General features: G+C 40.1%; 1 protein-coding gene across 9 annotated transcripts in view; it reads right to left on the reverse strand.

Annotated features, from left to right (window-relative positions):
• Positions 1-1,069: 1,069 nt before the first annotated feature.
• The window catches only part of sdk (sidekick cell adhesion molecule), a 33,607-nt gene continuing 6,768 nt past the window's right edge, over positions 1,070-27,908 (reverse strand). For 4 of the 9 annotated variants that reach the window (XM_018025464.2, XM_018025465.2, XM_018025462.2 and 1 more), the window contains 20 exons: positions 12,621-12,716; positions 11,616-11,795; positions 11,091-11,304; positions 10,849-11,022; positions 10,525-10,733; positions 10,280-10,430; positions 10,073-10,200; positions 9,844-9,954; positions 9,055-9,174; positions 8,824-8,979; positions 8,622-8,748; positions 5,215-8,560; positions 4,950-5,147; positions 4,729-4,870; positions 4,378-4,656; positions 4,198-4,218; positions 3,509-3,666; positions 3,269-3,431; positions 2,861-3,189; positions 1,070-2,781 (listed from right to left, as the gene is read on the reverse strand). In XM_018025464.2, the coding sequence (XP_017880953.1) occupies positions 2,539-2,781; positions 2,861-3,189; positions 3,269-3,431; positions 3,509-3,666; positions 4,198-4,218; positions 4,378-4,656; positions 4,729-4,870; positions 4,950-5,147; positions 5,215-8,560; positions 8,622-8,748; positions 8,824-8,979; positions 9,055-9,174; positions 9,844-9,954; positions 10,073-10,200; positions 10,280-10,430; positions 10,525-10,733; positions 10,849-11,022; positions 11,091-11,304; positions 11,616-11,795; positions 12,621-12,716 (6,545 nt within the window). In that variant the 3' untranslated portion in view covers positions 1,070-2,538. The remainder of the gene's footprint in view (positions 2,782-2,860; positions 3,190-3,268; positions 3,432-3,508; positions 3,667-4,197; positions 4,219-4,377; positions 4,657-4,728; positions 4,871-4,949; positions 5,148-5,214; positions 8,561-8,621; positions 8,749-8,823; positions 8,980-9,054; positions 9,175-9,843; positions 9,955-10,072; positions 10,201-10,279; positions 10,431-10,524; positions 10,734-10,848; positions 11,023-11,090; positions 11,305-11,615; positions 11,796-12,620; positions 12,717-27,908) is intronic. The other 5 variants (XM_026813913.1, XM_026813915.1, XM_026813916.1 and 2 more) reach the window with 5 other exon arrangements.

Raw genomic sequence — 27,908 nt, forward strand, 5'->3', positions numbered from 1 at the left:
CATGTAACTGGTGAAACGAATTTTCTAAGGTATTTAACAAGGTTAATAAGTTCACACGATTATGAAAATTCTAATTGCATAGACGATTTGAATACAATAGATTTAATGTTAGATTTATGTTACTCTTTATATTATGAAGAATCGTCGAAACAAAAATACGAAATAGTGTCAACAATAGCTGATAAGTTAGATTTAAATTGGTCAAATGGAAGGAGTCCTAATATAGTAGATATTGCTGTATGGTGTACAGTTAAACAAGTTTTTTCAGAACAGTGTCCGCCAAAACTGAAAAAGTGGTTTCAAACATGTGAGACTCTTTTTACGTAAATAAAACTCTTCCATTAAAACGCTTAGCTATTATTTATTTGTTTTATTATTTCAAAAAAGATTCCAAATCTCGGTTGATTGAAAGATTCTTGAGAAAACAGTGCCAATAAAATTATATAAATTTTATTACAAAATTAACATGTGTACTTGAAATACCTTGTACAAGTGATGTATAATTTCAGTGTTACCTTAAATTTCTTATTAAATATAATAGTAGAAAGGCAGGTAAAAAAAGTTTATCCTCGAACTAATACTTATTGGCAGTGTTGTAGAAATTATCATATTTCCATTTTACAGAAGAAAAAATGCTTATGACACAAAACCGCAATGACTGACAATGAGCTAGTAAAATTAATGCTATATAGTCAATAAAAACTAGGAAGCAAGTTTTCTAATGCCAGTAAACATATTTTATAATACAAATGAAAAATTGATCGGTAAAATCAAATCGTTCATGCCATATAACTTGTCATTAAGTTTATGACACATATTACATATCGAGTATGTCTTTTAGGTAGTTGTTATGGCTATGATCAATGTAAATTAACTAGAAAATCGGAGGTTCAAGTACATTTTATGAACCAAGATAATTGTTCTATCAAATGTAATAGAATTTTTATTACAACTTATGTTTTCGATAATAGATTTCTAAAATTTTAGCGTATATTGTCGAAGAATATACTTAAAAATTTATTTTACATTCTCTATGATGTCTCAACGTATTATTAATATCGATTCTACATTCTTTAATTATAAAATTTATTATCAAGCTGATAAAAACACTTTACGCGTTAATATCAGTCGAAACGTCTTTCATATTACATGAAATAGTATTTCTTTCCACTACCATATAATAATTTCGTTTGATAAATATATTACGCTAAAAAATTACTGCCGTAAACTGAATAAATTCTGCGTACGATATCATTTTACAATACTGTAAATGTAATACATCAAGTATTAGAACTGAAGTAATGATATCTTGTTGAGAATTACATATGTCGCATATATATCTTTTATGCAAATGTATCCTGATTGTTACTGCTTTCATTCTATAATTTAAAAAACGAAGGAAGATGAAGATAACCGATAAGTGTCTATACGATGAGGATTATAAATATGTATTATTTAATGATTATTCGGCATAAAATTTAATCTAAATCGTCTAAGTTGTGCACTAAATTTACACGTGTCGTATCAATATTCGCTATATTCCGTAATTTATACTAAAAGTTTTATGTACATTATACATAGAATGATATTAAAAACAAAATCGCTTAGAAATAGAAATGCGCGCAGTCACATCATCCATTTATGTGTGGTCTAGTATTTATTCAGTACAGTAATGTTATCAGACTCGTGTAAGTTGTTCCTTATTGATATGATAGGCCTGATTATGAATTATTTTAACATCTAAATCGATGCTTTATGACAGATAATATTCGTTTATAACAGAGACTTCAATTCTTGGAGGTATCAAAAGAATTTGATCATTCGAGTTGAAGAACTTGTAAATAATGTTAAAAAGAGATTGCAATTGAATTGTCCTTTTATCATATTAATATAGTATTAAAATATCGTTCTTTAAGTTTATCATTTATATGTTTCTGGCAGTTTTCGTTACTCGGTCATTATGCAACAAATATTTTCCTATTGCATTACTTAAGCACGTTACAGTCAAGAGACGTCTCTCCACAACGTGTTCCTCTTAACATTACAAAAAATGGACAAGCATCACCATTACTCGAGATCCATGTGATATTTTCGTTCTGAAGAACTTTACTTAATAAAAGTAAAAAATATTCATTATACAAATTACGACCTTATCTAAAATTATAAATAATATGTATTTCAATATATCACAATATGATGGTGCCAGAAGCATATTAAAAATTACTATACGAAGTACCGGCGTTCATGAAACACCACGTGAATCTCCGTGTTTCAACGTTTTAAGTCTTTAACTCTGTGTACTTCGATTTCAATGCTGAGCTATTCAAATTCTAAGTACTCTACTTTATGAAAACGATCGAAACTTTTAACAACCAGTCTAGTCCCGCACGTGTATCATGTTTCAAAAATCCAATTCTTTAACTCAACGTGTGACAATTTTATTTATCTCGATAGCTTAACGCTTAAAATAGTCGTTATGCTTAATTCGGCACCCTACCTACTTAATAAAAGCTTTAATCGATTATTACGACCGAAATTTTATACGAACGACGAGAAACCAGGCAACGGCGCTCTCGACCTTGCCATATTGTTCATAATAATTTGTCCACCGTTTAAACTGACAACAGCACTACCTTCAGGTTCAGAATCGGTGTACGACGAATAGTTTCTAACCGGTTTCTGCCGCTTCCACGACTGTCTTAAGGAATCATTGACATTAGCGTAATGATTTACGAAGGAATGTGGGTCCGATTGTACACTTTCGTTCTCGCTCTCAGATCCCTGTAATAGGACATAATAGTGATAATAAACTCAGAGCCTGATACGTGTGTTCCGCGCGTTTTTAGAAAGGAGATGTTACCTGTGAATCTGTAGAACTGATTTCAGAAGGTTTCTCCGTTACGCTACTATCATCAGGGTTCTCATCGTACCCCTTGAGGCTCTCCTCGTCGCTGTGGTAGGCAACCGAGGCTGGCGATGGTCTCGGAGGGGATTTACCTAACATCGTAGGTGGTGGAGGATGCATAGACTTTCTGGCCAACGTGTTCCTCTTACCCAATGTGCCGCAACCGCTAGCCATACTCATACCGCCGCCACCTCCTTGTCTAGATCTATAAAGCTCTAAATCAGACTCCTGTCTGTCGTCCGTATCCATCGCCATAGATTCTTCGAGCGTCTTTTGCGCTTCTTCTAAAATGATTGTTATATTATTAACACTATTATTCAGTACCATATGAATCCAAAATTTGTATACTTCATGGAAACTTACGTTTATACTTATAACTTTTACTTTTCACGCATAGCACTGCTATGACCATTATAATAATTATAATTGATGTTGCAGCTAAGGTGACCATGAACCACGTTTGTCTGTAGAATGGTTTGTGTTGTAAATACGCGTATTCGAGGTAGAGCTTCGAGGGAGTTAAAATCTGGAGAACGACACAAAATTGTTAATATAACACGTGTATAAATGTTAGGGAAGTAAGAATACGGTAATGCTATTCACCGTTTCCGTAGAGTAGGCTGGATAACTAATCCCGTAACGATTGTACGATATTACTCTGAACAAATACGACGTGGATGGAAGTAAATTTTGATACGATACTGAATATTCCGTCAATGGTCCGTTGCTACTACGTACTATCGTCTGCCAACGACTGTCATCTACAATTACAAATAATAGAAATAACTATTTATATTTCGTTTGAAGGTAATGATCGCAAATGTAAACCGGTGGTAACTTGCGCAGGTTTTCTCAGCATTTAATATTATCATAGAGAAAATTGTTATTTTCTTGCTTTTTTCTCTGTGTTAATAATTGAAAACTTGCGAAATTTTATACTATGTTACATGTTTTCGGGGAAACATTAAACGTGGGGGCGTAAAAACTGTAGGTTTGTACACCGTCATCTAACAAGTCATCAAACTCTTCGGCTATTCGTTTATTCGTGAAGTAAATTATAGCAGCATTCAAGAGTTAAGATGATTTGATGAACTTCTAATTGAATTCATGAAGAAATGTCATGCTATGACACCATGCAATCAAGTACGAATACCACTAAACAAATATGATCACAGATTAATTACAAACAGGAAAGCCATGGTATTATATTAACACTAACGAAATCATATTCAATAGTTTGAGATCTAACGTAATAATCGATTCTCAATATATTTACGTGCATTGACACTTACAATGCTGCCACTCTTCCATCGCTATATGATTATAAAAAAGGCAGTATTAGTATCCCAAGTAATTGCTGTTCTATACTTTTAACTAACAATAGATAGAACCGAAATAATGAAACATTTCACTATTGTCTCATTATGTTTTTTTACCAGTCGGGATTTCTTACAGATTGAAATATTATTTACCTTTTCGGCGTGTTTCGATATAATATCCCAGAATGGGTCCCTTTCCGGAAGCGCCGTTGGTCCATTGTAATTCAACACTGGACACAGTTTTAGTGACAGCAAGATTACTAGGTGCCATCGGCGAGCCTTCTTGCGGGCCCGTTGTTACGTTCCCGGAAATGGGTGGACCAAAGTCGATAGTCTGCGCTCGGACCATAAACGTGTACGTTTCTTCCTCTTCTAAAGGCTGTATCAGCAAGCTCGTTTCTGTTACCTTCTGTTTAACTTGTTTGCTAAAACCTACGTACAAAATATTGTCATAAGCAATTATACGTCACTAAGTGTTAGTGATCACTAAATTTAGAAACGTACGATCATTTTGTTCTGCCGTCTCATATGTAACTATGTAACCGACTACTTCACCGTTTCGTAGCTTCGGCGCTTCCCAGGAAACGCGAAGGCTAGTCATTGTTATTTCTGAGAATTGGAGATTATGTGGTGGTCCTGGTAGGTCCTGCATGAGAAAAATTGAATTATATTTGTACGAACAATGGTTGTTTACGCATTAAGACCAAAGATCATTCTCAATTTACTTGTTTAGTCCTGACGGTGATGGGTGGAGTTCGGGGACCATCACCGGCTGGATTGAAAGCCAGTACTTGTATACGGTATTCAGTGTATTTATCTAAAAACACTAAGCTATGTGTTAGGTACGATGCGGGAACAACTTCTATTTCTTCCTCCTGTTTGATCTCCAATTCTTGAGGAGAATCCGTAACTAAATAAAAAATCTAAAATAAGAAAAGAAAGATTAGAGGGAAGTGATTAACTCGATGAGGAGTGAGAATAATGATTTACTTTATATCCTAATAAGTCTCCATTTTGCGTATTGGCTTGAGGTGGCTTCCAACGTAAATGTACTTCTGTGGAAGAAATTGGTTCTGCTTTCAAATGTTGCGGCTCTCCGATAGGGACAGCCTCTCCTACGTAGACAGTCACTGGAGGACTCGGCGGACCTTCTCCTTCGGAATTGAAGGGTAGCACGATCACCTCGTAGTACCTGTCCTCGGTCAAATCGCTTAAAACTATTTTCGTGGCCTTTATTCCCAAGACTTCTTCTTTCGGCGTATCCTGAATAGCACTCGGAAAATCGGAAACTGGTTGATAAACGACGCGATAACCGCCGGTTTGGTGATCCCCACTCCAATGTATTTCATCGATGGAGTTCCAGTGAACTTCTATACTGGACGTCGTTATCGGAACCACTTTTAATCCAGTAACTCCTCGGGAAGGTGCCGCTGGCAGTGTTTGAACTTGAGCAGATTCCGTGCTCCACGTCGAGGGGCCTATATCGTTGGTCGCTTGTATTCGAAATTGATAGAACGTGAAGGGTTTCAAATTGTTTGCCGTGTAAGATGTTAAAGTTGGTTCCACTCTTTCGGGAATAGTTTGGAACGGTCCTGAATTCTCCGATTGTTGCACCGTGTAATACCTCAACGGGGCGAACCCGTCGCGACCGGGAGTCCACGTAAACGTTATCTGCCTACTTTGTACTTGCGATCTACTGATTTGTGGCATCGACGGCGCCTGAGGGCGTTCCCTGTTATTCGTAGTGAAAACTAAAGCGTACGCCGTCTTACCCCAACCCAGCCTCGTTTGCGCCGTCACCGAGAACATGTAATATTTTTCCGGCTCCAGTCCGGTTGCACGAAACGTTCTGTCAGATGCAGGAAACTCCTTTGAAAATTGATGATCCAAACTGTTGTTTAGATGGAACATGACTTTATAGGCCAGGATCTCCCCGTTTGGATCTTCTGGAGTGTCCCAAATGATACGGGCAGTGGTGAAGCTGACATCAGGAAACGATACGTTCGACGGAGGACCGGGAGTGTCCTCAAACGTTTGTATCCTGACTGGAGGAGTGCTCAAAGTACCATCGCCTAGCCTTGTATACGCTAAAACTTGTACATGATATTGGACGAACTTTCGTAGTTCTGTTAATGTCGTTGTAAACGTCGTATTACTAGGAATGTTTTTGTACTGGAATGCTGATCTAGCATTTGCACCGTAATAGACCTTGAACCCCTCTATTTGTCCGTTTTGGTGCTCTATGGGAACATCGCCCCACTTGACTAATATCGTCGTGGAAGACGTTGCGTTCGCTTCCACGTTAATGGGTCCCATAGAAGGAACCGACTCGCGAGTTCTTTCCACAGCCTTGGGACTTAACCCAGACGATCCAACATCGTTCAACGCTTGCATTACGATCTCGTAAAGAGCGTACTCCTCCATATTTTCTAAAATATACGAATTCGCTGTGTGATCGTCTATAGTTATACTTTTCGACGTATTGGTCCGAACTTCGGTATAGGTAACGTTGTATCCCCTTGGATTTCCGTACCATTCAATTTGTTGTAATGGTATCCATCGAACGCGTAATTCCGTCGCGCTCATCGCGCGGACAGTAACGTTTCTGGGAGGATGCGAAGGTGGTGCTTGGATCGTCTGGAACTCCTTCGTCGGCTCGGAGGGTTGAGAAGCACCGACGACGTTATTGGCTATTAATCTTAGTTTGTACTGCATAAATGGAATTAGGCCGATCACGGTAATCGTACTGGCATCGGGATCCGAGACTTCGTATATGGTGTACCAAGTAGTATTCCGAGTGGTTTGCGCCTGCACTGTCCACTTCGTTATCGACGAATTACCGTCGAATCCTGGCGTGAATTGGAGAACGACAGAAAACGCGTCTATATTGGACAGCGCTAATTTGGTAGGCGGTTCTGGGAGAACAGGCTCGACACCCGATTGAATTACGGCTATTTTGGATTTCCCGGGACCCACCGAAGTCCAAGCGATAACTTCGAACTTATAATGCGTCATTGCTTGCAAGTGCTCAATTTTCGCCGAGAGGACGTCCGACGTGAAGTTCTCTACTCGTAGAGAGTCCGGTACATCTTTGATCATATACTTCAATTGGTAAAGCTTTAGTATCCCGTTCGCCTCACGCGGAGGACTCCATTTAACAGTGAGCGCGCGATCGCTTATGTCTTCGAATTGTAGATTCTCTACTTCCTCGGGCACGTCTTCTCGTGTACGAACTTGGACGGGAGTACTTCGTTCACCGTCACCCGGATCCGTGAAGCATAACACAGTTATATTGTACATGGCGTATTTCTTTAGGCCGATCATAATGGCACTTTGTTCCGCGAGTGGATCGAATAAACTAGGCGGTACAGTCATTGACTTGTACTCATTTGCCTCGGTGAAATTATTACCGATCCAGGCTTGCAATTTGTAACCCTGATTTATCCCATTAATTTTCTGCGGGTTCGGTGGTTTCCACCATACTTTTATAGCCGTTGAATTGATAGCCTTTGCTTTTATATTAGTCGGCGGAGCTTCCGGCACACCTTCCTTCGTCTTAATCTTCAAGCCCTCTGTGAACACTCCCACGCCTTTATCGTTGTACGCTGCTATTTGCACGATATAATCTTTCCACGTGATCAGATCGGTGATCAGATAGTTCCTTTGTGCTTCGTTAGTGATGTTCTGTATTGTCCAAGGATTGTCGTTATAACCATACAGTCTATACCTTAATATGTATCCTAAAATATGCCCATTCCGATATTCTTCCAATGGGAGTTGCCACTGCGTGATTATCTCTGAGGAAGAGCGAGCGGAGCCAACGAATCCTACCGGTGGCCCGCTCGGAGGTTCTTGAGGTAGGACTACTACGTTGCTAGGATCCGACGGAGGCCCTTCCCCGACGCTGTTTTCCGCGGTCACTCGGAACTGATACGCGGCTGCTGCTTTCAAATTGTTAAGTACCACCCACCGACTATCAGCCGTAACGTTATTACATTCGATAATCCAATTCAACGAAGAATCAGGGATCGGTCCAAGATCAGACACCTCCCGCCTCTGGACTATAAATTTCTTCGTCGGACTGTTCCCGTCAAAACCTGGGACCCAACTAACGTTTATAGTACGCGGAGAAATCCTTTCCATTCGGTTGGCCACTACGTTTATTGGTGCGAACGGTAGTTCGATTACACTAAGACGTGCTGACCGAGTCTCGTTGCCACCGGGAGAAACCACGGAACACATGTATTCGCCTACATCCGAGGCTCTGACCGCTGCTATTTCTAACGTACCGTCATGTCGCATCTTCACCCTCTGACTCGCTTGCGTATTTATTACTCTGTCGAAATAATGAGTACATGATAGTGGATTTGTTGCGTCGTTTATAAAACAATACGTACTGTGAATTGTGAAACCAGGCTATATCGTATAAAACGCTTGGATCGTTGGAAACCTTGCACTGTAATTCCGCGGTGTAGCCGAGAAGAACGGATGTGTCAACAGGTGGTTGAACGATCTGTGTACGAACTGGAACAGTTGAATTTTTCGTTATAAAAATCAGTCTTTTCCCACTTAAATATCTTCAAACAAGTTATATTATACCTAATACTGTGAGATAGGCGGATCCATTCACGGAACCAGCCTCGTTAGCCCGAATGCAAGTGTATTTTCCGGCATCGTTTGGTTTCACAGCGGCAATTAAAAGATCACCGTTATCTAATACCTGTACTCTTCCAGCAATTTCGACAGGAGTCGTATCTATCGATTAATTATAATCAAATTGATTCAACTATTACATTATCTCAAATTGAAGATGGACGTTCAATTGTTTACCATTGTATATCCACGTGGTATTTGGTATTGGAGCTGCTACCGCACTGCATGTTAAAGTCGCATCTTTTCCATCTAATATAGTTAAATTTTGTGGACCGTTCTCCATGATTGGCCCAGATGCTGAAAACAATTAAACATATTAATACCTCGCTTGTAAGCTATGAGAAAAAATCACACATGCACGCTAAAAAGGCAGAGACAATCGAACACAAAAAATAAATTTCCCATTTCAATGTCTTCCATCATATATTGTAATTAATAATAAATAAATTACAGAATGAAAAATACCTCAGCGGTAGAGTAGCATTATATGAAGTGGAAAACGCTGAATTACCCATACCTGACTGATAATAACAAACTAAGTATATTACTGAAAATTATTTCCACTAACATTTAAATCATATCTATCGAACTAACTAACGCTTAGCGACTTACACTTTTTTTCCTAAAGTGTTACCTATTATAACTTATCGTGTTACTACCAAGACTTTTTCCTTTCACTCATATTGAAAGTATTAAAATATTGACACAAATTTGTTGGATACTTGCTAGGATTCTTTATGAAAGATAACACAAAGTGTATGTGTGGAGCACAAGGGGACAATCGTGCTTTGCAGATGGTATTCACTATACTACTAGAAAAAAAAAACAGGGAAAACACGGATACAGCTGATAAAAGCAAACATCGTGACGTGATATGCATTCTTTAAGCATGTGCCTTGGGGTAATCTCAAAAACAATAAAATTAGGTGAATATATTTGATGGCGACTTGTTCAATGAAATCTTACTGTCTGGATATTGAGAGAACTTAAAACGGCGATCAGATTGGCGAACTCTGACTACATTGTAGCCAGCTGCCCAGCGGACAATTCTCTTTTTCACTCTGCTTTCTAATCCTTCTGCCCCATAAAAAACGTTATTTATGATGAGTATAAACAAATAGCACATGTAAACTATTCAAATAAAAAAAAATGGAAAGAATAATAATTATGCATCCTCAACAAGGTTCCTACTAACTTTTTGCTTTGAGCCAGGTGTAACTGGATGCTTCGCCAGCTTCGTTGGAAGCAAGGCACTGGAACATCCCCGAATCGGCCATGGTTAATTTTTTAATCGTCAAAGACCCATCTTCCTCCATTGCGTATCTAACAATAAAAGTGGATGAAGTACTCTAGATTTGTTAATGTTAAGGTAAATATTTAGTGTTGTTCACAAAGTTTATACCTAGATCCAAGAAGATGATCTACAGATTCCGCATTTCGGAACCAAGTTATATTAGGAGGAGGAACACCGACGGCATCGCACGGTAACGTTACAGTTGATCCGTAATCACTAAGAGTCTCCCGTTTCAATTCCATTATGAACGTTGGTTTTTCTAAGAGGATACGTCGTAAAAGACATAAGTATGATCAATTACAATATATCTCAAGCGTCATTCAATCACTTCTAATTTTTTATATCCGCCCTACCATATACGACTATTTTCGCGCTCGCGTTCACTGTAGGATATCCGCCGGTTATTAAATCCACGTGACAAGAGTAAACGCCGGTGTAAGTTATGTTTGCCGATATCAACGCCAAAGTTCTGTTCCAGGAGTCGTTGAAACTGTACGATATCCTCGAGTTCTCAATGGGGATACCGTCTTTGGTCCACAAAGTACGCAGCTCGTGAAGAGACCTAAAATTTACCGTGCAAGTTTAAACGTCTGTTCAAATCTGGGGTACAACTTTTATCTTAATAATCATCCTCATCGTTAGCGAGTTCTTATTAATTCTTATCTTCGAAAAATTACCTGGCGTTGGCTATACAATAAATATAAGTGATGTCTTGATCCTTGATAATTTGCGTATCCTCTGGTTTCACTATGATGGTAGGCGCTACTTCAGTGTTCGCATCGCCTGTGACCTGAAGCTTGAAAAACGGGCTGTTTTCTTCTTTGCCCAATTGCGTGTTAATAGCTCTGGCCCTGTGCAATGCATTCGTATCGTGTTAAACTTTGGTGTTCGCCCAAGTAGAATGGCTTTGATTACCGACCTGTAGAGGCCTTCGTCGGTCTCGGAGGCGTTCAGAATAAGCAACATGTGACGAACAGTCGCGTATTTAATACCGTACAATACTGAGCCATCGGACGTGAACCATGTAACGTCAGGTGCGGGATGACTTTCTATCGGTGGCAAAGTTAAAACGGCTGCGCTACCCGATTTCACGCTCACTATTCTTTCACTGAGGTCGTCGAATATCCCCATATCTGAACAGAGATAATATTACGGTATTATTTTTCAACGCGGGCCTGTATTACCGCACTGAAATAAATACTCGTTGGTTGCAATGATAATCAGAGCGTCCTGGAACATTTGATTACGCGGATCGAAAGTTAGACCTGACTGTGCAATAAAATTAAGGGGAACTGTTCTTAACGCTTAAGACAGTCAATATAATTTTTAATTCTCTCAAGGCAGTTTATAATTGAGAACTTTCGATGGGCAAACGATTTGTTTCTTTTAGGACAGTAAACTCCTTTTACTAATTCGGATTTAATCGTGTTTAATAAATACGTACAAGCTACCGCGAATGAGATCCTCTCGCTAAATATGGATCCCACATCGTTCGTGGCGACACAATGGTACACCCCCGCGTCCTCCCTCCGAATACTCTGTATTCGAAAATAATACTCCGAGGTAAGCTCGTTACTGAGGGGCACCCCATCCTTAAACCACTTGTACTTCGGCGGAGGATTTCCTGCGAACAGAACAGGAACGTACACCATTAATCCTAAGCTCGGGATCAACTTCTGCCGACTAAATCCTTCCACCAAATACTAAATCCTTTGCCAAGGACTCGACATTTTCTTGTCGAATTTAAAATGAGTAGCGTCGCTTTTTTTATATGTATGTACATTATTTAGCATTCTGTACTTTTTTCTTTTAATGCTGCAATGGATGTAACTGTACAATTATCTCAAGCTTAAGTACTTTTTACATTGTCATAATTAACAACGTATCTCGATGTTAAGTGTATCTACTTAAAGTTTAAATGTCACGAATGACGACAGTTCAAGGTGGTACTTTTGTTCGCGAATACCGTGGGCATTTCTCATACAGCCGAGACGTATACGTGCGTTATACAGCGACCTAACACTATTAGTACAGGGTCATACTATCGTGTTACGGCACCAGGCCGCAACTGTAAGACTTCATCTGGTCACCGTCTCATCCGGCTGGTCACTCAATATTTCATGAGAACAGTGGGATACTAAAAATATGCCACGAAATTTGGTAGTTCCGACAAAACTGGCACCGGATAAAACTCATTTTGCATAAAAATTCGTAGTCCAGTACTCAAGCTTCAGAGACAAAAAGGAAATTTGAATTTCAATTGCAATTAGTACAAACGTGTAACATAGGAAGAAATAAATTTTCTAGTAAGATTCTCTTAATCTATCCATCGAGGAGAGCGCATAATGTCGATGGAAAATTGATGAGAAGAGGTTCTTAATAAATGCGAAATGATCGCTTCCGGGTTGGAACTCCTCGAATATTCGGGTTACGAGCGTTTCGTACTTACCTCTGGCTTGACACTGCAGAAATTTTATTCGATTTTCACTAAGAATATTGCCGCTGCTCGAAGGCTGAGTGGTGAAGCGCGGTTCCTGAAGGATCTCTGCAAAAAGAATAAAACGGCGAATTTCAATATGCATCCTTACATCCAGTTCAATTGCATCCTTACATAAACGTTACGTTTCAATTTCTTTTGTAATTAAAACTTCTCTCATTAGAAAAAATATTTTTAATTATTACAAATAAGAGATGTCGACTCGGAGGATATTTCCTCCAAATCTAAATCTACGCAGAAGGGTGTGACGGTTTTACGGTGATTAAGGAAAGTACAAGTACAATTAGAGGCGAGACAAAGCGGAGAATCGAGGTTCGCGTTGGATACGCCGTCGTTTAGCCGATGAGAAAGTCCAAGCCGCATTCGCCCTCGTCTTAAAAATCATCGGACCGTGTCAGGAAAGAAGAGGGTGCACGTGTCGGTTTACGTTCATGTGACTCGGCCTGTGCGGCATCCGGCTGTTCGCATTCTTTTATCTCCTTCTCTTCATCCTTTTTGTGGACTGTAAATTACTCGGGCATCTAAATTCAATGACTCAGTCGCCGTTGCATGGAATTTGAGAATATTGCACGCTGCCGTAATAAATAAGCTGCGGATTTTCATGCAAATTAAAGATTTAGGGCCAATTTAAAAAATGAAATAAGTACGAATAGTCCTTCAATGTGATATTTATTTTATAGTCGATATTCTATATATTTTTACAAACTGTGTGCATAAATTTCATATAAATGCATAAAATCCGCAATTTAGTATTGCGGAAGTGAGAAACTGTTTATTAATTACTGTAATTCTAATCACTGAAAGCTGTTCGGATTCACTTATGACATTTGAATAGTTCACTCTTAACAATTTCTCTTTGATTCTAAAACCTGAAGTGGTGGGAAATAACGGCGCACGGCATTAACGCGTCGCAAATTACGGGCGGCCACTAACAAAGTTAATCTTCGTTTAAAACAGATTCGTGCATTAACACGTTGACGCAATATAATCCAGGCACCCATGAAATTGTTTCCGACGAGAATCTGTTCCTCTTCAGCTGTACAAACGACGAGGAACACTTTACGAAAATCATCTATTCACTTCGCGTTACAATGTTTAGACACGCCCGTCTTATCGCATAACATTTTTAACGAGCTGCAGTAGAAAAATAAACTTGTCCGCAGTAACTCATCGTTTGTTTTTCTGCTACTTGGGATCAATCTAAAATTGTCGACAGTCATAAAAGACTGTTCCTCAGTCGTCTGATAAACAAGAGAGTCAATTCTGTACAATCTCAACTCGATCGCATCATACGTGATTATTATAAATATATAATAAACATTAATATAATACAATATTTCATATAATATTTATAATGCTTGGTTTATTTATTATTATTTATTATAGATTGTTTTATGGGATGTTTATCGCAATAATTGATGTAATAATAACTCTAATGATGCAAATGGATTAAAAGTTACTTTTTGAATTATTCGCGTGTCTACAATCGAGATGAGAATCACAAGTCCGATGCATTCTATTCGAAAGCGTTTGAAGCGATGAAAGAAACCATCCTGGCGTTAAGTGAAGATCCAGCGTGAGAGAATAACGAGGAACGGACCGTAGAGTCGATAAATTATAACGATCGTTGAAACAATAATCGATGGTCGCCTCGGTAACAATTTTCTTAAGCACGGTTCTTCGGAGGCTCGTCTCGTTGAAAGAAAAAAGGAAAAGAAATGACCGACTATTATTTTTGAAGTAGCGATTTAGATGGTCGCGCTTGGTTGACAGTCTCTCCTTATTTCCCGACCGTGTAATCAGTAGCGTTAGCTCGAACTCAATGAATAGACTCAACGTATGCACACTTTCGTTTAGAAAAACACATAATTTCTAAGCCCAGTTAGTAACACCATCATTTTTTTTCTTATGGGAATACTTTTCGACGCCTCTTTTTGTATAAAATTGCAATCTTTACATGCTTTAGTTTCTACTTTTCTTGTACAGTAAATATGAAAGATAATCCGATTGAAAAATCAGCTTACGCTGTTACTAGATAAAACGTGCATTTTCTAATCAAGTTCGAACTATCTAATTTATCTAAAACAAGCATTGGATACACACCTTTATTTGTGGAACATGCCCTACACTCTCACTCGAATTGTGTCTCAAGTATAGTCATTTATTCTGTTTCAAATTCATCAATGTCTGAAAGTTCCACGTGTTACGATACTTAACGAGTTACAAGACTCAGGCTGCATTAATACATTCACGAATAAATAGCAGAACCGTCGTGTTCATATAATGTCAAAAATTATGAAAAATATCCGCAGTTCTTCGTGCGGTATTTCAATATAATTTAATGGAACCTACTGTCAGACTCCAAAGTACTGCACAAGTATTTTATGTATAACATAATTTCTTGTATAAGTTAAGGACGTACAGGCTATACATATACTTAAACAATGCTGGCATGTTGAATTTGTTATAGATTCCTATTACTATTAAGAAGCTAAAATTATAGTGATTTCTTCACAAGTAATAGTATCATGTACAACTTTTGTTCAAAGCATTTGTCGAAATTCTGCGAAAATTTTTTTTCGATTTTTCCGAGATTTTTCCAAGGGGTACCCCTTCAGATTTCGCGAAATTTTCGTTTTTTGCCAATAACTCCCAAACGGATGAACTTAAAGTATTTTTTTTAGAATGAGACACGAGGGAGAAAAAAAAATGAACGGAGCTGATTACCAGGTTCCTTCGACGCGCCGGAATAAGACGGAACTTTAATGTGGCTGGGCTTTAAATAAGAATCAGCGGCTTCATATATGCGCCGCTTATACCGGCTCAAAGAGCGATACTCGAAGAGCTTTAATAAGTGGAGCACAACGAGGGCTGCTCTTTCACGGAGCTAATTCTATACACGATTAGAGCGAACCAGAAATCCTCACGGTTTAAAATATAAAATTTTTATTCAATCATTGTCGAAATTCAGATTATTCCATTTTTCCGTCACATTTTGTTCATTCGTTTTCTCTTCATTGTGAAACACATAATTGCAGTACGTGACCCTGCGGTATAATCGTTCGCATAGCATCGCACTGTCGTCAGTACGGAAACGGTGTGCTAACAGCTAATAGAAACTAAATATGGGCTAATTAAGTGTTCTGAAAATTAGAAAGCATTTCAATTAGCAGAAAGTTGATGCATATTGTAGTTAGCATTTTTTAAATTCAATTTCTTGAGAACATTAGAAACAAGACTTGACGTTCGATGTTAGAAACTAGTACGTTTATTAATCATTCGCGAATATTCATACACGTTGGACGGATTTAATGTTCCCACAGATGTGAACGTATGGAAGTAGCGTAGTTCGCGAAATTTGAACGCGAAAAGCGGGATTACGCAATCCGAAACTAGTGAATATCGCAGCCTGGTCCGCATAAATCAACGAATCGCGGCGGCGGTGTTCGTCCTGCATTTTATGCGGCCTTCTTTGAATTTCCGATTCGATTTGAAAAGTTCACGTCACAGCGAACGGTATCTAAGATAGATATGAAACACCGGGAAAAGAGAGCGGAGAATTTTACAACGCTTTAAGAATTACCAAAGTTCCGAAGGAATATCTTTAGAAAGAAACATACTGCACGTTTTCTCGGTTGACTTATTATTTGGAAGTTTCACCCTTTTTTCGAATACTAGAACTCTACCGTCTGTAAAATCAATAATTTGTACTGAAGCATTGAAACAGGATTCCTAGGTTCACCACCCTTGCGTCGGCGACACGGAAATGTATAGTTAATGATATACCAACGTTCTCTTGTCGGTCAGTACCCAGACAGAATTCGATCAATAAATGGAATAGAATCAATTCCCGTTTCTTTCCCATTTAAAAAATTCAATTCATTACTTTAGATATTCCTTATCTTGAAGTAACGGAAGATTCTTTCTGGACGTTCGAGATTCATTTCCTTTTATCAAAAATAAAGTAATGGAGGTATAATCATGAAGCAATATTCATATCTAATTTTTCTACCGACATCATTACTGCCTATTTGTCGGTGAATGGCCAGCAATCAAGGGCCGACCGCACGAATCAAACAGATTTTCCAATGATTCGTTCAATGATCGTTTCGGGCAGACGGCACAGGGAGCGTGGCGGGACAGCCCACCCCGTTGAAAAGAAAAATCAGGTTTATTCAGTACGACAATCGTTGGGCGATTTATCCCGGTGCACATGCTCGCGTTATCGTTGCCGTATGAAAGCAACGGTGCACGTTGCTGAACTACTGAACCCCTATTTTAAGCACCGCAGCTGTCACGCCGAACATCGGGGGAGCGACAGAGAAAGAGGTCACGCATTTACGCACAAGGGCGGGACTGCACCGCTGCTGCTGTGGATAATCTGCTTTTACTATAAGTGAGGATGTATACCGGATTTGTTTGAGAAACAGAACCCTCCTTCCTCCCTAAAAATATGCACACTTTCCACGAGGGTCGTAATTTTCACCGTTAAACCAGATCATTTTCTTCACACTCATCAGCTTCCTTCGGTTTTAAGTACGACCCTGGTGGACATATCAGTGTTTTCGTTTTCATGGAGGAGTTTTAACTGATAGAAAAGGGCTCGAAAAAATAATCTATATCATCTTTATTCATTTATTATTAATCATTTATTCATAATTATATCATTTACTATTAAAAATATAGCAATTTTATTATGCTTTCCACTTCGCTGTTACTAAATGATAATAGTATGATATTAAGGATTAGTTTCAGTTACGAAGTTGAACTATACAATTTGCCAGACCGAGACCGAGTGAAAGAGACAAGTTTTAAAGAAGCTAAGGAAGGCAAACTATAGACTATAGGGTTGACCACCTGCAGACTGCAAGGAGAAAGGGAGATGGTGAGGGTGGGCATGCACCCCGGGAAGGCGGAAGCTATAGCTGGCACTGCGTGCTGTAAGACGCAATGCGCAACATTTTGCGGAGGCCTCCGCCGCCGCTTATCGGGCAGAATATCTCTCGCGTGAACCGCATCGAATCGAAGCGAAATCCTCAATTGTTCGCACCGCGAGCATTTCTTTTCGACCGAAACGGCACTTTCTCTCACCAGCCGGAAGAATTAGCGAACTTTGCAAACAGTTTGACGCTCTGTTGCATTGCTTCGGAGTTTCTCTTTAAACAAATTAATTTTAATTCATTTCTATCCAGCCATTCCATACTTAATTGCAACGCTTATATAATGATTGATACGATCAGTTGCAATAATTCATATATTAATTGTTGCTACATTTCTTATGATACTTGTTACAATAATTGATAAGAAATTGATACAATGTTTCATTTAATGATCGATATAATGTTTAATATTGGGTTGGCAACTAAATGATTGCGGATTTTAAATAAAAAGTCTATTCACAAACTCCGCAATTATTTAGTTGCCAACCCAATACAATAATTAAAACTGGGTTGAGCTGATTGATTAACTTGGAAAAGAATCGGTTGATCTTTATTATGTCCAACGCAAGCAGTTTTATTTATTATACAAATTATCGCGTCTGCGTTTACCAGCAAGGAACATTTTCTCGACCCGGGGACGGTATAGTTTGCTTGCTAGTGAAACATAGGTGTAACTATAACTCGATCGCGACACCGCGATATGACCACGGAGTCTGAAGTGCGGGCGGTCTGTATAATGTAAGTACTAGCCAACAAGGATTTGGAGTCGAGGTAACAGACTTCTCCGGAGGTTGAGGAAGAAATTCAGCGAAATTTCTCATCGACAGTCTAGCCTAGCCGGTCGACTATGGCTGAGTCAGCTCGGACGGTGTTAAAACAAAGGGCGGAGGGGTCCGGGGAATTTTCTCATTTTTTTTTGTCACGGGGTTCGAGCCTTGAAATAACCACCCGTGGCGGCTTTAGCCGGCGATGAAGTGCACTTCTAAACGAAGTGCAGCCAGGAAGCCGTGACGCATATGGTCGCAGGAGAAACACGCACCAGATTCGACGACCAGTGCCACGTGCTCGAGGGTCGATGCACCACCGTTCGCTCGTTTTTTCGTTTTATTCCCGATGTGTCTCCACGATTCCCTTCGGGGTTCTCTCACCGACGAGGGATGCAAGTCGGGGAAGCCGTCATTGGGCTAGGTTAAGCACGTCCCATACTCTTTATCGAGCGTAAACAATGCGGCGAGAGCGACAGCGGTGATTTAAATAAACCCTGACATAACGAACACTGAATTACAGGATGTTCCGGTGGGAAACACCGGCGAGCTTATATATATATTTATGAGAGGGCCAGGAATTACAAGTCAAAAGTCGAATGCATACCTCAATATTTAAATAAAGTGCCTCCCTTAAATGTTTTATTTTATATGAAAATTCGTAGCCTACCAATAAGTTGGCATTCAGACTTCTAAACAAACCAGCCGCGCGATAAATCGGACGGAGTCTAGGCAGACGTGCGGCAGACTGCGGCAGTGAAGAAAAATCGCGGCGGAATTGGCAAAGCAGCGATTTCTATGTGCACTCCGGTCGAGAGCAATCGTCCAACTATCGTGCATCCCCTTTTTTAACGGCGAATCGATATCGCGCTATATCCGGCTGCATCAAAATCGTTTTTGCTCCGTCTACGATCGCCGTCTCATTGAAATTAAATTCGATTTCCGCGGATCCATTTCCGTTCCCGAAATACGAGACCGGAATCGAAATAATTTAGTAAAATGAACAAGACTGCACGTTTTCATATCTCTTTTTCGACACTCTAGTCTAGTCTAAGTCATTCATACGTGCTGAATATCTCGAATTTTGCATATGCAAATATTGAATGCAATATATTGAATGCAAATTGATAATTATCCTTAATAAATTAGTATCTTCCCGTAAGTATAGCATTTCAATAACATCTGGCTCTTTTAAGTGTGACCACAGGACAAGAGCACTTTCGTCTGGTAACAATAGTTCCATTCGTAATTCACACCGAGTGAAAAGAGCAAGCGTGCTCGACGTAAGTGGCACGTTCGTCCTTTTTGAAAAACACCTGGGGCGAAGAATCGAGTCGCATTCGAACTGAAATTGAATTCTACGAATCCAGCGGTGAACCGTAAATGAAAAATTAATTTGCGACAAAGGCCGTTTAACGAAGTTAATGAAATCTGTCAGGGGAACCGTGCGGCGTGTTACTTTAATTGCATCGCGGATGCAATTTCCAACGAATCGCGCTGGGTGCAGTGCCGTTCTCTAAGAGCGGGACGCGGGGACAGTTTCCGCGGTTACGATTTCATTTCGGACTCTTAGCGCAGGCGGTGGCTTCTGAATTCCAGTCTCGACCGTGAACCTCGTTCATTTCAGTCGGCCGTATTGGCGTACTGCCAAATATCTCTCCTCCCTGGACAACGCGACTGAACGGCGGCCGCCGCGAGACAGAACAGAGCCTCATCGCACCCTTGCCTTCCATCGAATGCAACCGCGTTCAAGTGCACCATGCGCGCCGGAATCCCAATGTCAATCCAAAAGGAGACTGCGCTCCGTTCCATTTCTGAGACACCGCGACGCTATGAAATTAATGGAACTCTCTCTTAACTTGAAATCTTTTTTCACGTACAGTAATCATACGCTATTGATTGATTTTATTATAGAATCTTAAAAAGCATTGAGTTTGTTCAGTGCAAAAATGGTAAGAAGCAGCAGGGAAAGATTGTCAAGTGTGACGTGAAAATCACAGTTGTTGTTCAAGAGTCGAAGAGTAACTCGTTCACCGAAGCAAAACCTTGAATTAGCGCGCACGAGAAAATCGTCGACCGAGTCAACGCGCATTCTCACAAGTTTACACAATTCCCACGACTACGAATCTTCGCCCTTTTTATCAGCGATCACTGGAACCTAAGTTCTCATCGCCTCACAAGAATTTAAGAAAAATGTTTCCCATGCTCAACCAACTCTATTCTCTTCTTTTTTGACGCAAGCCGTTGGAAGAATTAGGTCATGGCAAAATATAACTTTGTTACCATTAATATGCATTCGTAAGGGTTCGAAATACGATTCGACCTTTCCTTTTAATAGAACGTCACACGTATCTAAACTTTGTCGTGAAACTTTTGAACATCGTTGAACTCCTCCTAATTTCTTAACATTAATTATACTGGCAAATTCTGTTAATGTAACCAATGATTGAAACGTATGAAAATTAACGGTTGGAAGTTCAGATGGAACCATTAAACTAATTAACGATTCTCGGAAGCAGTAATGTATAATTCTGTCTAGCAAGAACTCTCTGTTGCAGCGTCGTCTATATCTAATTACGGCTGAAATTAACGTGCGATTCATAGCTGCGAAACACTAGCGGAAGAAACGTGGAACAGTGAGTAGAAGTCCGACTGCAACAGGGCTAACGCATGCGAATTTCATTATGCACGTGCGAACGCGTGAAGAACAAGCGGAGAAACGTGGCGCGAAACAGAGAGTGCTTAAAGTTCATTGAACAATCGGTCGAGACGAGGCAGCTGTCGGTTCGAGATATGTAAATGGAACGCAAATTCGTAAGCATCGCGTGCCCACCCGGACTAGGGAAGGAAGCCCTTCCAAGGGAAATCCTACAGGAGAAGGGAGGAAACGCGGCGGTACACGCTACCTTTTTTCCACGAGTGTCTTCCTTTCGTGTTTTTCTCCCGATCGTTTAATCGCCTTTGAATCGCGCTTTTTTATCATCCAAAGAAGATTCCGTCTACGTACTTGTTTCCATGCTTGGCGGTAAAACCGATAATTGGGTTACTTAGTCACAGTAATGATATTACAACTGGTTTCGAAAAGATATTCGTTGATTACGGATTTTTTTATAAGAGTTAAATCTATAGAAAATATAAACGCTGAATGCGATGTATAAATGACTTTAAGAAATGCTTATCTAAAACAAATTTTTTAAACTGATACTATTGTTGATAATAAAAATTATTATGGAAGGAACGAAATATTCGATACTGTACGTCGTTAAAAACAGATTTTCTATTAGGCTTCGTGTCTAATAGGAAAGATTATCTTTGGCCTCGGTTCTGGAATCAAAGTTCCGCGTTGCATAAGGTCGATCGATACGATTAACTCGAGTATCTGTGTAACGGTTATTGCACTTTGTTGAATGGAATTAGTTCATCGCTCGCGCGTTACTTTAACTGATCGTTTTACGGGCTCGCATACGTCGCAGTTGGAATGAATAAAAGGGAAGTACTACAAAAACCGAGAAGCATTGTAAACCACGAAGCATGAAACGCAGCTATACATATTAGATTGGTATACACGAAACGTAGTTTTCCTCTTTCAAAGCTTAGAAGTAAGTAACTGATAAATTATTTAAACGAAGTATGTGATATTCTACGAGAACTAGATCTACTGTGTTTCACGTTTCGTATGCATCAATCTAACGTGTAAGGGTAAGAAATGCAAAGTTTCTAATGCATTTCCTGATAAAAATAATTGTTAGCCATTGGAGCGGAACTTATTTCGTCTGCAAAACGTAGTTCGTTATTACCGAACCGAACCGAGTGCGCCCTTATTCCGGCACGCGATTCAGCAATTACTACGACCAATTATTTATTCACTCGTTTCCCGTGGTACCGACGTCCGAAGGACGCATGAAGAGTTAAGTGGCGGAAGATTACTCTTTGAATCGAGCTATCCCCATTTCGTAGCCTTGGGCAGATCCTGTCTTACCACGTCACGGTGACAAAGGGTCCACGCGAAAGCCGCGCTGCCATCACGATGTGAAAGCAAAAATATTTTACCGAACAAAATCGAAAATTAGACCCTTCGTGTTTCCATCGCGTTGCTTCACTCTTCGACTGATAACAGTCTCTACGTGTATCGTTCGCCTTCGCTTCTTGACCGATAAAATAAGAACGTCCAGCGCTGATCCAATCAGTATTATAACACTATCTTTAGGAATTCTTATTTTTCTCGTAATCATTTAATGTATGACAATCTTTATAATAAATTAAACTTCGACGCATGACAAACTATATAATAAATTAAATTTTTATATTATATTATTTATTCTATTTGATCATTATAAAAAATATTTTACTTTACATAAAACTCTGCAGTCTATTTATAGTTAGAGCGAAATATTGGAACGAATCGACACGACAACTGATGTTTACACGTACAATAATAGACAGTATGCTTTATTCATTAAATTAATTTATCTTTATGTAGTTAAAGGAAAAAGGAGGTTCATATAAGCAACCGAGGTCCAATTTGGCACTCGTCGCTTGTCTTGAGTATCCTTACGAGCACGAGTACGAGGACTCTCTAAATGAGTTTCCGTGTGGCCGACTTGTTAAATTAAGTTCAACCAACTCGAAACATAGCATCCTTTATATTGTTTTCTTTACTTCGGTATAACAGGCGGACTCACATCCTCTATGTGACATATGTGAATTAATCATTATTACGTTATAATTATGTTGTATCAATCATCAGCTGACACATCGAGCAGTATATCAATTATTGCACCAAACGTTAGAAAAATTATTATGTGAAATGTTATTTTAATTTTTATTATAATATTCCTGGTCCAGCGTATCATTCAAATGGGTTAAGAAAAGGATCCAGAACGTCGAGTCGGTTATGTTGGGTCAGGTTGTGTCTCAGGGATCGTGCACTGTATGGTGAGACTCCCTGGTCTTGATAGCAGTTTCTCAGCCAGTCCCTTTCCTATCCCTTCCCCATGAACCTTCCGCAGCCTTTCTGTACTGGCTCGACTCCCCTTTTATTTCTCTTCTTCATTCCCGGCTTCCTCGACCTCTCTTTCCACGTTTTACCTTCGCGAACTTGGCTCGCAGCTTCGTCTCGACCTACCCCCTCCTCTCCCCGTCCCTTCTCCCCGCTGACCTTTCTCATTCCCAGCCGTTCTCCGTTTCTCGGACTCGGCCGATGTGAACCGCGTTCAAACGCACACGGGACTGTACTTTACTCTACAAATTGCTCGGTCAAGAACGCTAACACGATCGCCTCGCGAGAGTTCGCGAACACCGATTTGCACGGTCAGTCGAACAGGAAATACCCGTTCGATCCTGCGTGACCAGAAGGGGAAAAGGTGTCCATTAAGAGTTCTGGGAAGATCACCCTTTTAATCAGTCGCAACTTGCCCAATCACGCTTCGACGAATCTTCATTACGTTTTAAGACGATTTCGTTTTTAATTTGGAATAGTTTATGGAAAGATGTAGCTACTTTATACGATTTGATCAAGAAGAATTTTCAGGAAATTACAAAAAGTTTACTGCAGAGGTAAGTTCTGAACAAAGCTCGTAAATTGTCGCTGTACGTTCAATTGAGTGGCTTCACTGATCCGGGCTATCTCTAAGGATAACTCGTATTTGGATCCTTTTACAGATCCTGTACTGACATTCGAAAGCTTGCAGAAAATACTTCACCACTCCTGTACTCCATATATTTCCTTTTTTCCGACCTTGTTTCGATCTCAATAATTCGCGTTATGAAATATACGAAGAACGAGGTACAATACAAAGGTATTTTAAAAAAGTGGACACAGTCGGTGGTTCATCGCACGGTTCATAGCAGGCATTTATTGCGAAGTTGAAAGCAGGTACAGGAAACGCGGTACTGTGGTAAAAGTGGGCAATGCGGTAATAACAGCTCGCAACTGTACGGACTACGGTTACACAATCAATTGTATTCGCGTGGCCAAGTTTACGAAAACAGTTTCAGTCCTGTTTCGTTTCGTTTCGTTTCCATAGCGAGAACGAAACCACCACACAAAGTTCAACGGATTTAATATTCGAGCGACGATAAAGAATAGAATCGGTCCGAAATTGAATCCGTGCAAGTTTCCGGAACCACTGAAACACGAGAGGGGCGATTCTGATATAATGAACCGGTTGAACTGTTACATTTTTAATGTGCTTTCATAGTCGTGCTCAAGTACCGAGAATTTCCGTTACTAATAGAGACCTTGAACGTACAAGTATGTACGCACTGACAGCGTGCTAGTCTAGTCCATTCACCGGTTATTTTCACTTTTCACTACAACAGTCCCGATGGTCATCGCGGCGGAACAAGAAGATGCGAGAGGACTGTTTACCATATGTACATACGATCAGAGACATTTAATAAAAACAAGTTTCCTCAGACTCGAATCATCAGACTAACTTGTCGTTAAATGATCATTTAATTCTATGATTAAACAAAACGAGAAGATGTAATTCTTTTAAGTCTCTCAAAAGTTAAGAGCACTTTCGTCTTCACAATAGCGTAAGTTGTAATTCGTTAGAAATGAGAAGAACGGAGCATTTCGCGCGAGCCCAACAACCCTTTGAAAAACAGCCAAGAATCGGATTACTTCGACGACAGACCGACTACAGTGACCCGCGAGTAAGTTCTGGTCGAGCGTGTCGTGGTCTTTCCCCTTCCGTCTTATTACAAATTGCCTTCCTATTTCAAATACGTAATAGTTGATTGCTCAGAAAATTTAATGAAAATGTCAGGTTAATAAGGTCGGGATGATCGGATTGTTCAATAAATCATCCGGCTGGTTGTACGCGAACGCGGAAGATTAACATCCATCGTTCCACGGGTCTCACGAGTCATGAATTTCAGAGCTGTTTAAGACCGAGCTGATGGCTTGAGCCGCGCTCGTTTGAAAGAAGCTTATGGAACAGTCTCCGCTGAAAGAGATCTGGGACCCTGTCCCACCCCCGCAGATGAGTCGTTTTTCTCTCCGTTGCGCATCTCTTTATTTCACCCTTTGAGAACCTTTCAATACGAGGCTCGCTCGCGAATCTAGCACTGTTGAGAAAAGCACGAAGAAAGGAGAAAAACGAGCCGAAAAAAAATGGTTAAAAAACGAGGCGTGACACGAGGCTTCTGCCGTCGAGGAAAGACCTTAAAACAATAAAGCCGTTCGCTGACGGTGGCGCAACGCGCACGTGGGTGTATGTGTGTGTGTGTGTACGTCAGATGCTGAAGAAAAAAACCCGTCAACGGGTCACGCGCGTTTTCAGCATTTTCGCGGCTGACTAAGGCAAAGAGGAGAAGAGGGCGAGGGAACCTCCTAACGGAACCTACTCGTAGACGAAGGGAACACTGAAAAGAGTTACCATTTTCCATTCGGTAGACTCGTTTCATAACGAACATCACGTGGACGATAAATTTCCGCCACGGTCGAGAGAGAGCCCCGATGCTCTCGATGCGATTACGCTGCATCCTTGCATCGGTATGCAGCGAGCACGAGCGGATGGATGAATACAATTGGCGAGTTACCAAAAGGTGATTTGCTACAGAAAGAGGAAAATTGTTACTACGGGCACCTTCCCATACTTCTTTCAATTTATCTTTTTAAAAATTTCACAATTGTAGACGTTTAATCTGTGGTTCAAGCGAATCCACCCTCTGTTATCTGACGCTCATGAAATTCATTGCTATCAACATTGATAGATTATACATATTTGCGAAAGTAGATGATTATAGTGAAATGAAACTTTCTTAATTTTATATAGAGAAAATAGGAATTGATGAGTCTAATTAGATTCTCGGAATCGTTCGTAGAGTTCGATTTCTTCGTATTGCGAAGGCTCATCGAGCAACGGTCGAGTGAGGCTATCGAGGGTCTTGAAAGGATTCCTTTGAATCGAGTCACTGTCCGCGGAGCACCGCCGGGGGATCGTGTGTGTGAGTCTGGTTTAGTCATTGCACGGAATCTAGCTTTAAACTATTCCGACTGGAATTGAAAGACATGTCGGCAAAGTTTTCTCGTGACTTCACTGAAACGTATCAAGTGGTCTGCGATTCTATACGACGCTAATAAAGAATCTACTTTTTCAAATCTATAGAGAATAAATTTATTAACCAGCTGAATGATTCAGACTCGTGAACTCGATGATCTACAGACTTCTCAGAATCTTAATTATTCGTTAATCATCGGGGCCAAAATTGTTGTCGAAGAAATGACGGTTTCTTTCGTCCGCGTCACCGTTCGCTATAATCCCCATTATTATTCTCGTTGGCGTCGCCTAAGCGCGTAAAGAGCTATCCTGTCGTCTCATGGTAGCCGGTGCAGAGGCCACTGACCGCCCCCGGCAAGGCTTTCTCAACTTCCACTTCTTCTTTTCGGTTTTGTTCGCCCGCGGAAGGGGGGAGCACGACACGCCGCACACGTGTGTTGCGTGCCTTTGGAACGCATCGACGCACGTAAAAGTGGCCACTGCAACCTGATTGAGACGAGTTCCTTTATGGAAGAATAGGCGACTGACTGGTATCACGGGCTATCCACGAGGAACAGCTAAGGGACCAGTTTTTCCCTATTACGTTCACTACTATCATAAGGACGATACTGTGGCTCGTCAGGTGCCACGTAGGAATGATACATGCCGATCAGCGTGAGCGATACGTTGAAAATAACAAACAAGGTGATAAGAAAAAGTACGTTAGGATGCACCGAACATGAAACCGAAACGTAAAACCGTATAGGTGTAGAAAATCACATAAGTATCAGCTTGGCCGATCCCACGGTTACAAGTCTAGCTTTTCGCGAGGAGCATCGCTTTACAGAACGTTAAGTCGAGGTTCGGCTGATCTTGCATTTATCTTCGCTGGTCTATCTGTTTGACTTGGAAATGAAGATCTGACTCGCGCAAATGCGAATGGTTTTCAGGATTAAACGTGCACCCTTCAACCATAAAAACTATCGTCTCTGAAGCATCATTGGTTCCCTTTAAAAAATATTTATTTGCTTCCTAAATAAAGCCAGCTTTTTCGTCCGAGTAATGAAATTCTTTCTTATTTCGTTTTACCTTAACTAAAAAATCACGAATCTTCGAACGCGTCACATATATTCCTTAAAATCGATTGCTAGCATCTGAACAAACAGATACGTGTTATGTACGATAATACGTATACCAGCGCAAACATCTTTCAACATTTTACAGCAGATGCTAGGCGTTTTCATTTGATCAGCGATAAAAGCAGGGACAGAAACCAGATATCGATTCCAGCCAGTGAACGAGTCATTGTTTCGTTTTTATAAACCGTTGAATAAATTGAAATACAACCACTTAATTTCCTGCTTCGCCAATACGATGTAAACTCTAAACTTCACATCCATTTAAGGGTGTATTGGCTATATAGTCAATACCAAAAGTTCATGTATCTTAGAAAGACGCATTTCCTATAATTAAAAATAGTGCACTTTTCTTATAATTTTGACAATGAAAAATCGAAAACATCGAAACATCGAAAAATTTTTTTTCGCG

This window comes from Ceratina calcarata, unplaced genomic scaffold, assembly GCF_001652005.2.
Source record: "Ceratina calcarata isolate Rehan_Ccalc_2016 unplaced genomic scaffold, ASM165200v1 scaffold351.2, whole genome shotgun sequence".
In the NCBI taxonomy this organism is placed as follows: domain Eukaryota; kingdom Metazoa; phylum Arthropoda; class Insecta; order Hymenoptera; family Apidae; genus Ceratina; species Ceratina calcarata.